The 13,028-nt window shown below is 42.5% G+C and overlaps 1 protein-coding gene across 3 annotated transcripts in view; it reads right to left on the reverse strand.

Annotated features, from left to right (window-relative positions):
• The window catches only part of xpo1b (exportin 1 b), a 43,691-nt gene that overhangs the window by 18,911 nt on the left and 11,752 nt on the right, over positions 1–13,028 (reverse strand). For all 3 annotated transcript variants that reach the window (XM_079691028.1, XM_079691027.1, XM_079691029.1), the window contains 9 exons: positions 10,011–10,072; positions 8,702–8,746; positions 3,238–3,419; positions 2,591–2,639; positions 2,355–2,474; positions 2,032–2,160; positions 1,794–1,952; positions 1,006–1,203; positions 377–515 (listed from right to left, as the gene is read on the reverse strand). In XM_079691028.1, coding sequence (XP_079547154.1) covers positions 377–515; positions 1,006–1,203; positions 1,794–1,952; positions 2,032–2,160; positions 2,355–2,474; positions 2,591–2,639; positions 3,238–3,419; positions 8,702–8,746; positions 10,011–10,072 — 1,083 coding nt within the window. The remainder of the gene's footprint in view (positions 1–376; positions 516–1,005; positions 1,204–1,793; positions 1,953–2,031; positions 2,161–2,354; positions 2,475–2,590; positions 2,640–3,237; positions 3,420–8,701; positions 8,747–10,010; positions 10,073–13,028) is intronic.

Below are 13,028 nucleotides of genomic sequence, written 5' to 3' on the forward strand. Positions count from 1 at the left end.
TAGCGCCTTGTGTCTTTGACGCCTTAGCACATCTACTTCACATGCTAATTTTAATCATTAACACACAGGGCTGGCAAACAAAGTGCCAAACTGCTCATCATCTAACCTAATATCATTTAAATAGACTTGTGGTGCCTTCAGGAGCAATTTGGGGTTCAGTGTCAGTGACAGTTAATGTAAGTGACAATTCCACATGTTATCTTAAGGAAGCACAACATTTTATTGTATGACTGCCAGCTTGCAGTGCTAACAATATCAAAGCATTAAATAATAAAAACGACAAGGAATCCTTTTTTGCACAATCAATGCTAAATGTACTAGAATGGATTTGAATGAAAAGCCATACAGGAACCACATTAATGTAAACAGTGCATACCCAGAGTTTCCCTCATGTTCTTGTAGAGGTTGATGGAGTCGGTGTCCTTCATGAACTCTCTGACCACCTCTCCCTGGTCGTTCTCCACCACCAACACCTCCTCCGGCTTGGCCATCCGACTTACCATAAGCAGACGCACCTGTCACAAGAAATAACATCTGTCAGCACGTACACACATGGAGGAACAGAGCCACTGCGCTCACACATACGCACACATGTCATTGTATATGATCCTTTAATATTCAAACCATGATATGTGTGTCCCTTTTTATACACACACACCATACACTATGTGTTGTAAGGTAAAATATTGAAACCAAAGGGAAAACAAGTTGAGCAACGTTGTGACTAGAAAGTCTTTTGGCAGCAGTTTGGCAGCCACCTGTTGCTTAACCAGTGCCAACTGATTCTTGGTATGACTGCGAGCTGAGACTCTACTAAAACATTTCTGCACCTCGAAACAATTCACTGCTGCACAACCTCTAACGTGTCAGAAAATCATTATTTCTTTAAAGATGCATTGCTTTCATAAATTCAACAGTGCACACTCTAAAGTATTTGACATCCTAACAATGCATTAATTATTACATCAAGGATTAAAACAGAGTGTAATTGTCTGTGTGTGGTACCTTGGAGAGTACAGGCAGGTAGAGCTGTCTGCGAGGGGGCACGTCAAAGTGCTGGTTGCCGGAGAGCAGGGGGGACGTGGACGTGGAGAAGGGACTCTCTCTGTACAGCTCAGCAGCCAAGTGGTTCCAATACTCGAGACAAATTTTAAAGATCTCAGTCTCCTCCACCTCCGACACCAGCAGCATGTAGTGGAGGGCCTGGGAGAGGGGGGGGGGACAATTAGAAAATGGAGGCTGTGCTCTATACAGTGGTATGGATAGACAGATAGTTCGATAGATATAGTACATTTACTTCATACATTTATGTTCTGTAGTTAAATACACATGACGTTTTGACATTTGATTTTTATTATATGCTACTTTTGTACTATTGAGTCCTTTTACACTATGTGTATTTCATAGTTTAAATAACTAGCTGCCTTGCAGACTCAGATTAACACAAGAAATTAATAAAATAATACATTATTATATATTATTAGACGTAAGGCTACCCAGCTTTATATAAAATAATTTAAATAAATTCCACCATTAGCAGGTGCAAAATTAAAGTGATGAACACATTAATATATCAGTATTATAATCCAAACATTTTTAATATGATTCCCAAATGGGGTAATGTCACTCTAGCGTTGATACATGTACTTAAGTACAATATCTCAGAGCTTCTTCCAACACTCTAGTCTACATGAAACGTATTTGTTCATTCTTTATATAGACAATGTTCTTCTCTTATTCTTCCTGTACATCTGTTGAACAGTGTCCTTGTGTCCGACAGTATTCTCTCTTACCTCCATTAATGTTTCTCGGAGGTTGAGCCGCTTCTCGATGAGCTGCCCGTGCTCCTTCAGGAACGTACAGAGGAACAGACTGAGGTTCTGGATGAAGTTCTGCTCGTCGTCTTTCCCGTTGGCGTAGGCCAGACGAATGTTAGTGTTCAGAGGCAGCATCTAGATCAAAATAGTTTCTTTAGTATGTTTACAACAAGAAATGAGAATGTGACCATTGCCCTATCTGAGCCTTACGCACCTGTTTGAGTTGACACATGGTCAGGGTGAAGAGTGTGACAAACTGCTCCTCGTACTGACTCACGCTCACACCGGCAATCTCTGTGAGGCACTTCAGAGTCACGTTGCGAAACATGGGCACGTTCAAGAACTGTAAAATCATAAGAAACAGAAGGTTAGTAAAGGATGTATTGATTATTAGTGTGTGTATATAACTTGATTTGGAAGTATTTTTAAGCTTGCTTGCTATAAAACTGTTAAGAGGTCAGTAATATTGTTTTCCAAACAATTCATTTTGGATCAGTCTAAAGTCCTTGAATGAGTTGTGTGCATCTGTGAACATACCTTATACACCAATGTGCTGATCAGTTTGGTTTCAAAGATGTACCCAAGAGGAATCCAGTTGAGAAAACGTAGGAGGGTCTCCAGAGTGGCGTGGACCAGAGGGGCATTCTGGGAATTTTCCTAAGGTGCAAACCAATAAGACGATAAACAGGTGAAGGACAAACACTACTCGGTAAGCAATGTTAAATTATTGTACAGCGATGCAAAACATTTTTAGGATATGAAGATCTGCATACCATAACAAACTGGCACAGCTGGAATATCTGGGAGAACTCGTTGCACATGCTGAAAGACAGAAATTAGTAAAAAATACTGTCTGCATTTAGCACATTTTGACATTTTACAGATCTGCCTGCACTTCGGCAGAATCTCTCTCTCAAATGAACTCCCCTTCATTTCTTGTAAAACGAGTGCACAGGACATTTTATCATTTGCGGGGCTAAATCTTACATATCCTGACACAGTTCTTGTGGTCACTGTCGTTAAAAGTGACATTTTCTTGGTAAAATAGGGCGGATCTTATTTCACCTGAAGGTCTTCTGTTCTCCATTAAATGTATGAATGTATTCTGATGTTCAGTCAAGGTGAATGCAATAAAACACAACGGACATCTGCCTTTCTAGTTTACGATGTTCTGCAAGTGCTGGAATAGAATCTAGTCTTACATTTTGCAAAAAAAGCTATAAATGTTGAATGTATAAAGTTATGTATAGTGATATTCCATTACAAAAAAAAATCTTGGAAACACTCACTCTGTATTCTTGAAGGTTATTATGATATTATGGTGGTTTGGTCTAATACATAGACCCTACTGTAGGTTTTTGACATCAAAACAGATAAGATGATTATGCTTCCGGAGGTGTGTGATGATCATCATGCTGACCTGTCTTTTAGATGCTTTGCCTTGACCTGGGTCATCTGGCCGCTGGAGAAATCAAAGACCTCCTCGCTGAGCAGCTTGAGGATGACCATGTTGTTCTGACAGAGGCTCTCGCTCGTGCGACTCGCCCCGACAATGTCGCTGATGAAGGTGGGCCAGTGCTTGGGCCACTCCTGCTTCAGGATCTATATGTACACGGGGCATACACATGCAGTATGTTGGTGTAACTGTGACATTTGCTACTGTGACTCTACTAAAAATAACAACCCTTTCAGTCCCAAGTCAGGCATGTGCCCCAGTTTCTGATTTACACTTTGATCATTCATGAGTAAACAGTCAGAATGTTAGAGTGTTAACGAAATCACATATTTATAAGCAATCCCCTAACTACTACAAACACCCCGTGCACAAACATCTGAATCACAGTCTCCTGGGGACGAGTGTGGAATCTGGAGCTCTACAGTCCCCGAGGGCCAAAACATGAGCTCAGCTGACGCAAGCAGTGACTCAGTCTCACTGACATTAATGCAAAGTCACTCATGTAGCCAGTGAGCCAATGGCTGTCTCCCTCATGGGAATGTACATCACACACACACACACACACACGAGCCGGTAGTGTCAAAATGTTTTACATTCAGAAGTAGAATCCAGTGTGGACACAGATGAGTAGAATGCACTGAAATGTATACTATTATATTATTCCGATAATTAAATGCACCTTCTCATTTTGCCAGGTAAGCAATTGACAGTTATATTTGGTTAGGTCAGAGCCCTGTGACAGCAGATGCCATTGCAGCCCAGCTCCTGAAGAACAGCCAATTCCAAGGTGCAGACAAGAACTTCGCCCGCTTTACGCTGCGCGAGGTATCTTCCATCTCTAGGGCACCCAGTGTCGATGCTGACATCTCCGGGGAATTTACAACAGCTGAACTTAGGGCGGCCATTAGCAACCTTAGGCAAGGCAAGTCCCCGGGGCATGATAATATCCATCCGGAGTTCATGACCCACCAGAGTGAGACAACATCTGCCTGGCTTTGCTCCTTTTTTACATCCTGCTTCCAGAGGTCCAAACTGCCGAAGACCTGGCGCCGTGCTGCTGTTATCGCTCTGCTGAAACCAGGCAAAACTGCGGAAGACCCCAAGGCCTACAGACCCATCTCGCTGCTCTGCGTCCCTTTAAAGATTCTGGAGAGGATGATCCTCAGCCGCATAGAGCCAGTAGTAGACCCACAGCTTCCAAGGGAACAGGCTGGTTTCCGGCGGGGCAGATCAACAGTAGATCAAGTAACCCTGCTCACCCAGGACATCGAGGACAGCTTTCAGGCCAAAGACAAAGCTGGGGTAGTGTTGCTCGACCTAACGGCCGCATATGACACCGTCTGGCACCGTGGACTTCACCTGAAGCTGCTGAGGACAATCCCAGACCGGCATATGGTGAAGTTCCTAATGGAGATGCTGTCCAACCGCAGCTTCATCCTTCGGACCAGCGATGGCCAGCGAAGCAGACTGAGAAGATTGAGGAACGGGGTGCCACAGGGGTCGTCTGTCCTCTCACCACTGCTGTTTAACATCTATATCCACGACCTCCCGGAGATAACATCCAGTAAATATGGTTACGCGGATGATCTGGCCATCATACTGCGTCAACCAACATGGTCAGCGGTGGAACAGGGTCTCAACCAGGACATGGGCATCTTGGCTGCCTACATGCGCATGTGGCGTCTGCAGCTCAGTACTGGGAAGACTGTGTCGGCCGCATACCACCTGTGCAACAGAGAGGCAAAAAGGGAACTATCGGTGTCCATTGACAACAAACGTTTGGAGCACCAACTAGCCCCCAAGTACCTCGGTGTTCGGCTGGACAGGACATTGTCCTATAAACAACACCTGGAAGAAGTGAGAGCCAAAGTGACAGCAAGGGTCTCGCTTATCCGCCGCCTCGCTGGTACAACCTGGGGTGCCTCCGCCAGGACGCTACGAATATCCACACAAGCCCTGGTGTTCTCTGCTGCCGAATATTGTGCCCCAGTCTGGTGTAGAAGCCCACATGTGAAGAAGATTGATCCTGTCATTAACAACGCCCTTCGGATCATAACTGGTTGCCTGAAGCCCACCCCCGTGTCCTACCTGCCAGTCCTAGCGGGAATTGCCCCGGCCGGCCTCCGACGAGAGGCCGCTACCCTTGCACTTGCAAGGAAAGCCCAAGAACATGACTGGCATATCCTGCATGAAACCACAACTAAGGCAGCGACCCCAAGCAGACTCAAGTCCCGTCACCCCTACAACAGGAGAGCACAAGAGATGCTTGGTTCCATCCCTGAGGACCTGTCTACAAGGGCATGGTTAGCAACTTCCTGGAAGCAGGAATGGGAGTCGGCTGAGCTCACACATCTGCACCATCACATCCAAGACCCGGGAGATGGAGTCGAAGGAGAACATCTACCACGCCGGCACTGGACCCTACTGAACCGCCTCCGTACTAGGGTTGGTCGTTTCAAATCATCAATGAAGGAGTGGGGCCTGGCAGACAGCGCAGTATGCGAGTGTGGCGAGCCTGAGCAGACTGCCGACCACATAATCACCACCTGTCCTCTGTACAGACCTCCTTCAGAGGCTGGCCTCTTCCAAGTGGGACCAGAGACGAGAGCGTGGCTTTGTGACACTGAGCTGGACATATGACGACGATACACGAAAGAAGAAGAAGGTCAGAGCTATGAAACTTTAAATCATCCATATTTGCTCTCTATATCTTAGCCTTTTTATCACTCAGAACAACAAGCATAAACTACAGGTAATCAATATCAATATTTGTTTTAAATACAAAAATGGGAAATGATCTTCTTGGAAACAGCCATAAGAATCAGGGAATGGTATCAGTTGAAGAAACCCATCTTTCTTTCCAATAAATCCGGTGGTCAAATCTTTCCGACTCAAGACTTTCTGATAAACATCTTAATGACTCACAGCAAGGACCAGAAGAAGTCTACACTAATTTGTTGATCCGACGGCACACAGCAGTGAACCGCTCATTCCTACGACCCAGCGTTTGTGGAGTAAAGGTACAATCATGCCTGAAACGACTTGATATATAATATGTTGTTCTGGACTTATCAGTTATTGCTGATAACCTCCGAGCAGATTTAAAAAGTGCTTTATCAATAATGACTTGAGATATTATTTGATGTTTATTTAAAACATAATACACTGCTGATTCTCCATTCGTTGTGATCCTCTTTTCGATCACGAAGCTACAGCTACAATTTATAAACATCCGTTGCATGGCCTGAGACATTCAAAGAGAATTCATATGCAATTTTAGCTTAGCTGACCTGGAAAAGTGTTCGTCAGATTAATTGTGACATCTTGAGGTTAAAAGTATCCTTCCAAAAGATGAGGGGAGAATTGAGGCAGCATTAAGATGCTCAAACAACAGACTGTCAGCGTCCATTACTTTGTTTTATGAACCGTACGTACAGTGTTGTGTTACACATACAGATTGCTAAAAAACTATTAGGGTTAGTGTATGTGGTGTATAGACCAAAACGTTTTTCCACGATAATCATCAGATTTCTCACTATAGCTAAAGATGAGCCATTAATCCATAATCCACACCAATGACATTATCATGAACTCACTCATTTAGAGCTTTTAGTTTGCCTTAAGTATTCTAAGGCAAAAGGCTTCAGCCGTTTTCTATCATTCATTATTTATACATGTGTAATCGTCTACATTCTGCCGAACATTCAGTAACCACTGTGAAAAGAGAATTAACCGACCTCCTTGACTCAGGGGTTTCCAGCAGCAAGCAACTACCTTGTTGTTTTTAGCTAAATACAAATGTATTTTCTTCTCCAGTAGGACCAAAGTTAATATATTCTTGTCTAGTTTTCTTGCTTGCAACACTGTGGTGTTAGGAAAACATTTTGGTGTTTTAAAGGTCCCATGTCTTGCTTTTCCGTTTATTATCCGTCCCCTTGTGTGTTATGCAGGTTTTTCTGCATGTAAACTGTCTGCAGAGTCATAAACCCCCAAAGTACACCCTGTAGCGAGTAAAACTCTAATACAGAAAATACCTCCCCAAAACGCCTCGTTGGAGATTTCTCATTTTCTTCCTGGGTATCGCTACGTAGGGATACCCAGTAGCCACGCCCAGAGCTATGGCCGCACCCTCTGCCAGCTTTTCACGAAACAAAGCTTCCCAAACCTTTCATCGATTCATGCCGGATATGCACAGCGTATAGGGCACTGAAGAGCGATGCTGTTCATACTTTGTTTGGACCAGCGGGAGATTCGGGTACACAACCTGTAAGTATTCCTTGTTGTTTGTGTATTTATGATGTTTAAAACAAACAAGGTATCTACCACAACTGTTTAAATGGGTAAACGTTTTTCGGACTATGTTGGGATGGCGGAGAAATGCTCTCCGCAGAGACCCATACTCACAGCGTTCTAAACCTTTTTCTTACTCAATATCAAGCCACACTTATTGTTTTCACTTCGGCTGTGAGTGTTTGTGTGTGCTCAGGATGAGTTTTGCTTGTTCTTGCTGTATTTGTTTCGCCGACACGGAAGCCCTGTCTGCTCCTCACAGCAGCTCCTCACGAGCAGCTGCACGTCGCTTGACCAATCAGAGCACACTGGGGGGGGGGGGCGAGCTCCAACAAGCCGTTTAGGACAGAGAGTGAATACACATACTTTGCAGAGATGCTGTATGAGAAACCAATGTGAGTTTGGAAAATTGAACAGTATTCATTTATTTTAGTAGACCTCAACAATGGAATTATGATCAGTAGAAATGGCCATGACATGAGACCTTTAACAGAGCACGGTACAGTAGGGCGTGGTCCACTTGTGGGCCTCAGACACCATCTAGTGGGCCGCAGAGGTACTGCCAAATAGTTGAGATTAAATAACTATTTCGGGTAATTTACGATGCTAGTTATTTCTAGGCCAGAGTGCTCAAGGATTTCAATAAAAGTGAAAAATGAAAATACATAATTTCAATAAGCTATAAAGTTTTACGATCACACCACCAGGTAGAGAAAAGCTTGTTAAGTGAGTTAGCAAGCTAACATTATTTAGTCACACAAAAAGGATTTATAAAATCAAAAAGTGACATTTTTATCTGAACACATTTATTTGGATTCATAACGGCATAATACATGTACAACCCAGTTTATTTCTTGCCATTCTTTTGCATTACGTTTTTTACTCAAATATTTGGAAATATGGTCCTTGCAATAATAGTAACAAAAAGGTTGATAAAACTGGCTTATCCTTACCAAAAATAAAAACCGTTGCACTTCTCCCTCATGTCACAGCTCATGTGTGAAGGGGGTAAGCCAATAATGCAGAATGCCTGCATATGAACGCATGTTGATCTGACACAGATCCAGTGCTACAACAATGTGATTTGATTATTTTGTTTGCATTATGACATTCTTTGACATTGGCAATAAAGACTTACCTGAACAAGGATCATGTTCAGCTTTCCAATGTACACCTTTTCTTTCTGAAAAATACAAATAAACATGGGATAATTAAATAATGTCCTACGATCTCATTTTCACATCACAATTGCTCCATGATGTCATCACAGCATTTAACAATTTATCAGATGTTCAAATGCAATACAGTCAAGAATCCCATAGAGATACATTTAAAAAAGGTGGTAGGGATAAAAGACAACAACGTGATTAAAAGTCAAACATTTTATTTTGAAGTTCAAAAGTAGATACATCATGTTACCACTTGGGCTTTATGTGCTTTCTCAGAATGAAGTTAGTAATACAAAATCAAAGCCAGGTGTTGGTGTATCAGAATGAGGCTTTTTTCAAACCTTGCCATCATCAAACCTGACCCTTATTCACTAAACTAAGCTGTAGTTAAAAGCAAATGTGTATTCATCCACTATATCCTTTTTAAATTCCAGCTTAGTTTCGGTTTCTTCTGTTTTTTATAATCCTGAGTAGTTTGACAACAATTTTGAATAGCTATTTATTTGTCTTTAATCTAAGGCACTTAAGGGAAACATATTGATTTATTACAACACAACTTAGGTTAGGTAAGGTTTTGAAACTCCCTACACACATTACCCAACATGCTTCCTGCTTCCCATGTGATGATCATACAGTTTGCTCAGAAAGCTCTCATGTGAGAGATGCATGCTTTCAGGTGTGCCGCTCATTAATGAGTGACCGTAATCCAGAAGAAGGGATACACTTTTTAAACCTAATCAGTGCTTTTCACTTGAGTTGATTCACACAGCTGCAGAGCATTTATGTTTAGAACAGCAGAGAGCCACATGCTGTGAGGTTAGTGTCAGTGTAGGTTAAACACTTCCTAAAGGAATACTTGACAAAAATGTATTTAGTTGTTTGCTCACTACATCTCAAAGAAATGTATTTCACCACAACTTTACTATTTAAAAAGGTACCATATTTTGCTTATTTGCAAGTTCATATGTATGTTGTGTCTCTACTGTGGCATGTCTCCAGGCTATAATGTTCAAAAAGCACTTTATTTTCTTTTCACCCTCTGTCTGAAACCAGAGCCCAGTCTGCTCTGATTGGTTAGCTGGCCAGCTCTGTTGTGATTGGTCAACAACTTTTAGATTTTTTGTTAAACCTTTTATTTTAATTCACCAATACTTTTCTGTTTGTTTTGGCCTACCCTAGAGACATTTTCATTTCAAAGTTGTAATTAAGTTCTATACTAATTTAGAACCCATTTTACCCCAAAAAAACGTTTAATTTGAATTCTAAAAAGGTACTCACCTCCACATTTGATGCATCTGATGAAGTCTTGATAATGAGACCAACAACATACTTTTTTATACCTGGCAAACACACAAAGATACCAGAAGAACACTGTGAGTAGGCACCAATGAAATGTGTAAATCCAAACACATCCTGACATGACAATGAGCCTGCAGCATGTAACTGAACACAGTCTGCAGTTCATAACTATGGAATCTGGCCAATCTTGTTCCAGTACATTTGCATTGTTGTCCTTCATTTACAAAGTGGTAAACATATGGTAGATGTGGGCTGCGACTGCCACTGAACTTCTATAGGGCAAATGCTTTCCCCAGAGATTTCTATAGACATTAAAGATTGTCAATGTGAGCAGAGCATCTTCAAAACATGTGTTTTCAGCTCCCTCGCATTTGTTACTGGTATCTGTGTTCTGAAAGTGATGTGCTGGGGTGTAGTGAGCGGAGCCGAAAACAAAGCAATACTCTGACACAAGGGGGAAAAGACATACTTGCCGGACGCCCTGCACTGGGTTTGCCACAAAATTCAGGCATCTACGGTCAGAAGTAGGGAAGTCTTCGGTCAATGGGAAAAAACGAATTTTGAGCAAAAGGCAGAATCAAATGATTTGCACATGATTATCAAATTAAAAATGGTATTGTTTGTTTTGTAAACTATTTTAAGACAATTTTGTGTCATCCCATTCTGTGTTTAGATTATTATTGTACAAGCAGCAGGTGTGACAAGGGACAGTACATTTTGTTTTAAAGATGTTTAGATACGTGACATTTGCAATTAGACAACAATTAAAGTGTAAACATTTTTAAAAGTAGAAATGTTCTGGTAAACAATTTCCCATATGTGATCTTTATTAATGAAACATCCCCATCCAACTAAGGTATAAAATAAGCATCTGCTAGAGGTAGTTTGAAAAAAGACATTGCTTTTAATCTGCCTCTCTTACTCCTACAGGTGCATTAAGACAACAGCAAAAACATATCAGTGTTTCCCCAAGGCTTACTGCTTTGGGGGGGTGCTGCCTGAGCGGGGGGGAGGTCGGGGGGGGGGGGGGGGGGGGTATTGGGATTTTTTTTTTTTTAATCCTCTGGAGCAGAGAGAGGAGCTCTGGATTATTGTTATTGATTAATGCATCAGTGTTTCTTAGGGTCAAAAACACTGAACTCACAACTTAAAATGAAAGCGTTCAGTTTATTTAATGAAAGAGCACATGTTCAATGTGAAAAGTGACAGTAGATATAGATTAGTTGCAATTTGGTGCTATATATATATATACAGGGTATATGCAGGAATCCTGAGGTCAAATGTAATACCTTTTAAGACCTTTTTTAAGACCCTTTCCATACATTTTAAGACCTCATCGCAACTTTGAGTTCTAACCGGTTACATTGGCGACACACTTTACCTCACATTTACTATATTGATTGTAAGATAGCAAAACTAAACAGAGTGCAGACAGACTACTGAAGCCTCCTCTCCACATGAACTTCAACCTCTCTGTGAAGGTCAGGTTTAATGCAGTATGCTGCTTTGTTGCTTCTGTACTCTGTGCTCTTTCATTCCAGTAAAACTCCTCAGAAACCATTAGAAACGAGTATTTGACCAATAAACAAAACAATTGACAAAACTTTGAACTATGAAATATATTAAACTTTGGTGAGCTTCAGCGGGGTAATGCCATATAGGAGCTCCCTCACAAATATCCAGGGGTTAAATTGGGCTGGGGCTGTCCGGGGCTAAGCCCTGGCACATAGGACGATGCTCTGACGTCATCACCCTCACACATTTGTCGTATGTTTACAAAAAAGGATATATATGTTAAGACTTTTCTCGTTCTTAATATAGACTATATTAGGGTCGATATGTGTTGACTTTACTTTAAAATAGCAGATCTCTGTGACCGGATATAGTTTGGCTTGGACCCCGACCCCACGAGGACGCATACGATAAAACGCATACGCAAGCGCAAAAAAGTCTTCCGTTCACACGCATTCGATTCATTAACGTGTCCGTTCACACTAAACCGCTGGAAATGCTGGAAACGCTGTAGTACATATGCCAGGCCTGTAAGTGGCGCTGCTCCCGCCACAAAATACACCAAAAGCAGCGAAGAAGATCCCGGAGCATGGTTGCCCTTCTGTTTATTCTCCGCGGTGGACGGCGTGTTCTCTCAGGTAGTCCACCAAGGCCGGATTAACCATATGGGCAACCTGGACAAGTGCCCAGGGGCCCTTGAGCAAAGAGGGCCCTCAGTGACAAGATTACAAGAGGTTGTGCCCGATTTTTTTCGGGCACAACCTCACTCATCATACATTGTTTTAAATGACACTCACCATAAATAACACAGCTTTTCTATAGGGTCAAATTAATATATTTTCTAAACCGTCTCACTATGTATGCGCTCAACTTTATTACTACGCGGTGGCGGTGTATAGCCGAATCACATCCCCACCCTCACTCATGTCACATTTTGTGGACTGGCCATCGGGAATACCGGGAGTTTTCCCGGTGGACCGGTGCTGTTCGTGGGCCGGAGGGCCGCTCGGAATTGAAAAAAAATACAATATGCCGCGCATTAAGTGGGCCTGTCTGTCAATTAAACCCTGGGCATCTTTTTCACCCCAGTCCGCCACTGGTTGGGGGGGGGGGGGGGCCATGAGCGCTCAGTGCCCAGGGGCCCCTGGAGGTACTAATCCGGCCTTGTAGTCCACAGCAGATGAAAAACACCCACCTCTCCACCTCTTCCAAGGAATGAGGGGACCGTGCGGCAGAGTTTCCGTTAAAAAAAATGTCCGCCGGTCAACATGTCCGTTAAAGTTTAAATCTTCCGTACAAAATTTGAAAAGTGCCGGTCAGAGGTCTTCTTTCTTATTTATTGAGCTTTTAAACAAATTGATAACGACTCTGTTCTCTGCATAATAATATTTAATAAACAGTGCCTGCCTCTCTTTTCCTCCCCCTCTTCTGACAGCCCAGCAGCAGCAGGAGACGTGGGGAGAGGGAGGCGGGGCTATTTCATCG

Source organism: Notothenia rossii, assembly GCF_949606895.1.
Source record: "Notothenia rossii genome assembly, chromosome: 6".
NCBI lineage: Eukaryota > Metazoa > Chordata > Actinopteri > Perciformes > Nototheniidae > Notothenia > Notothenia rossii.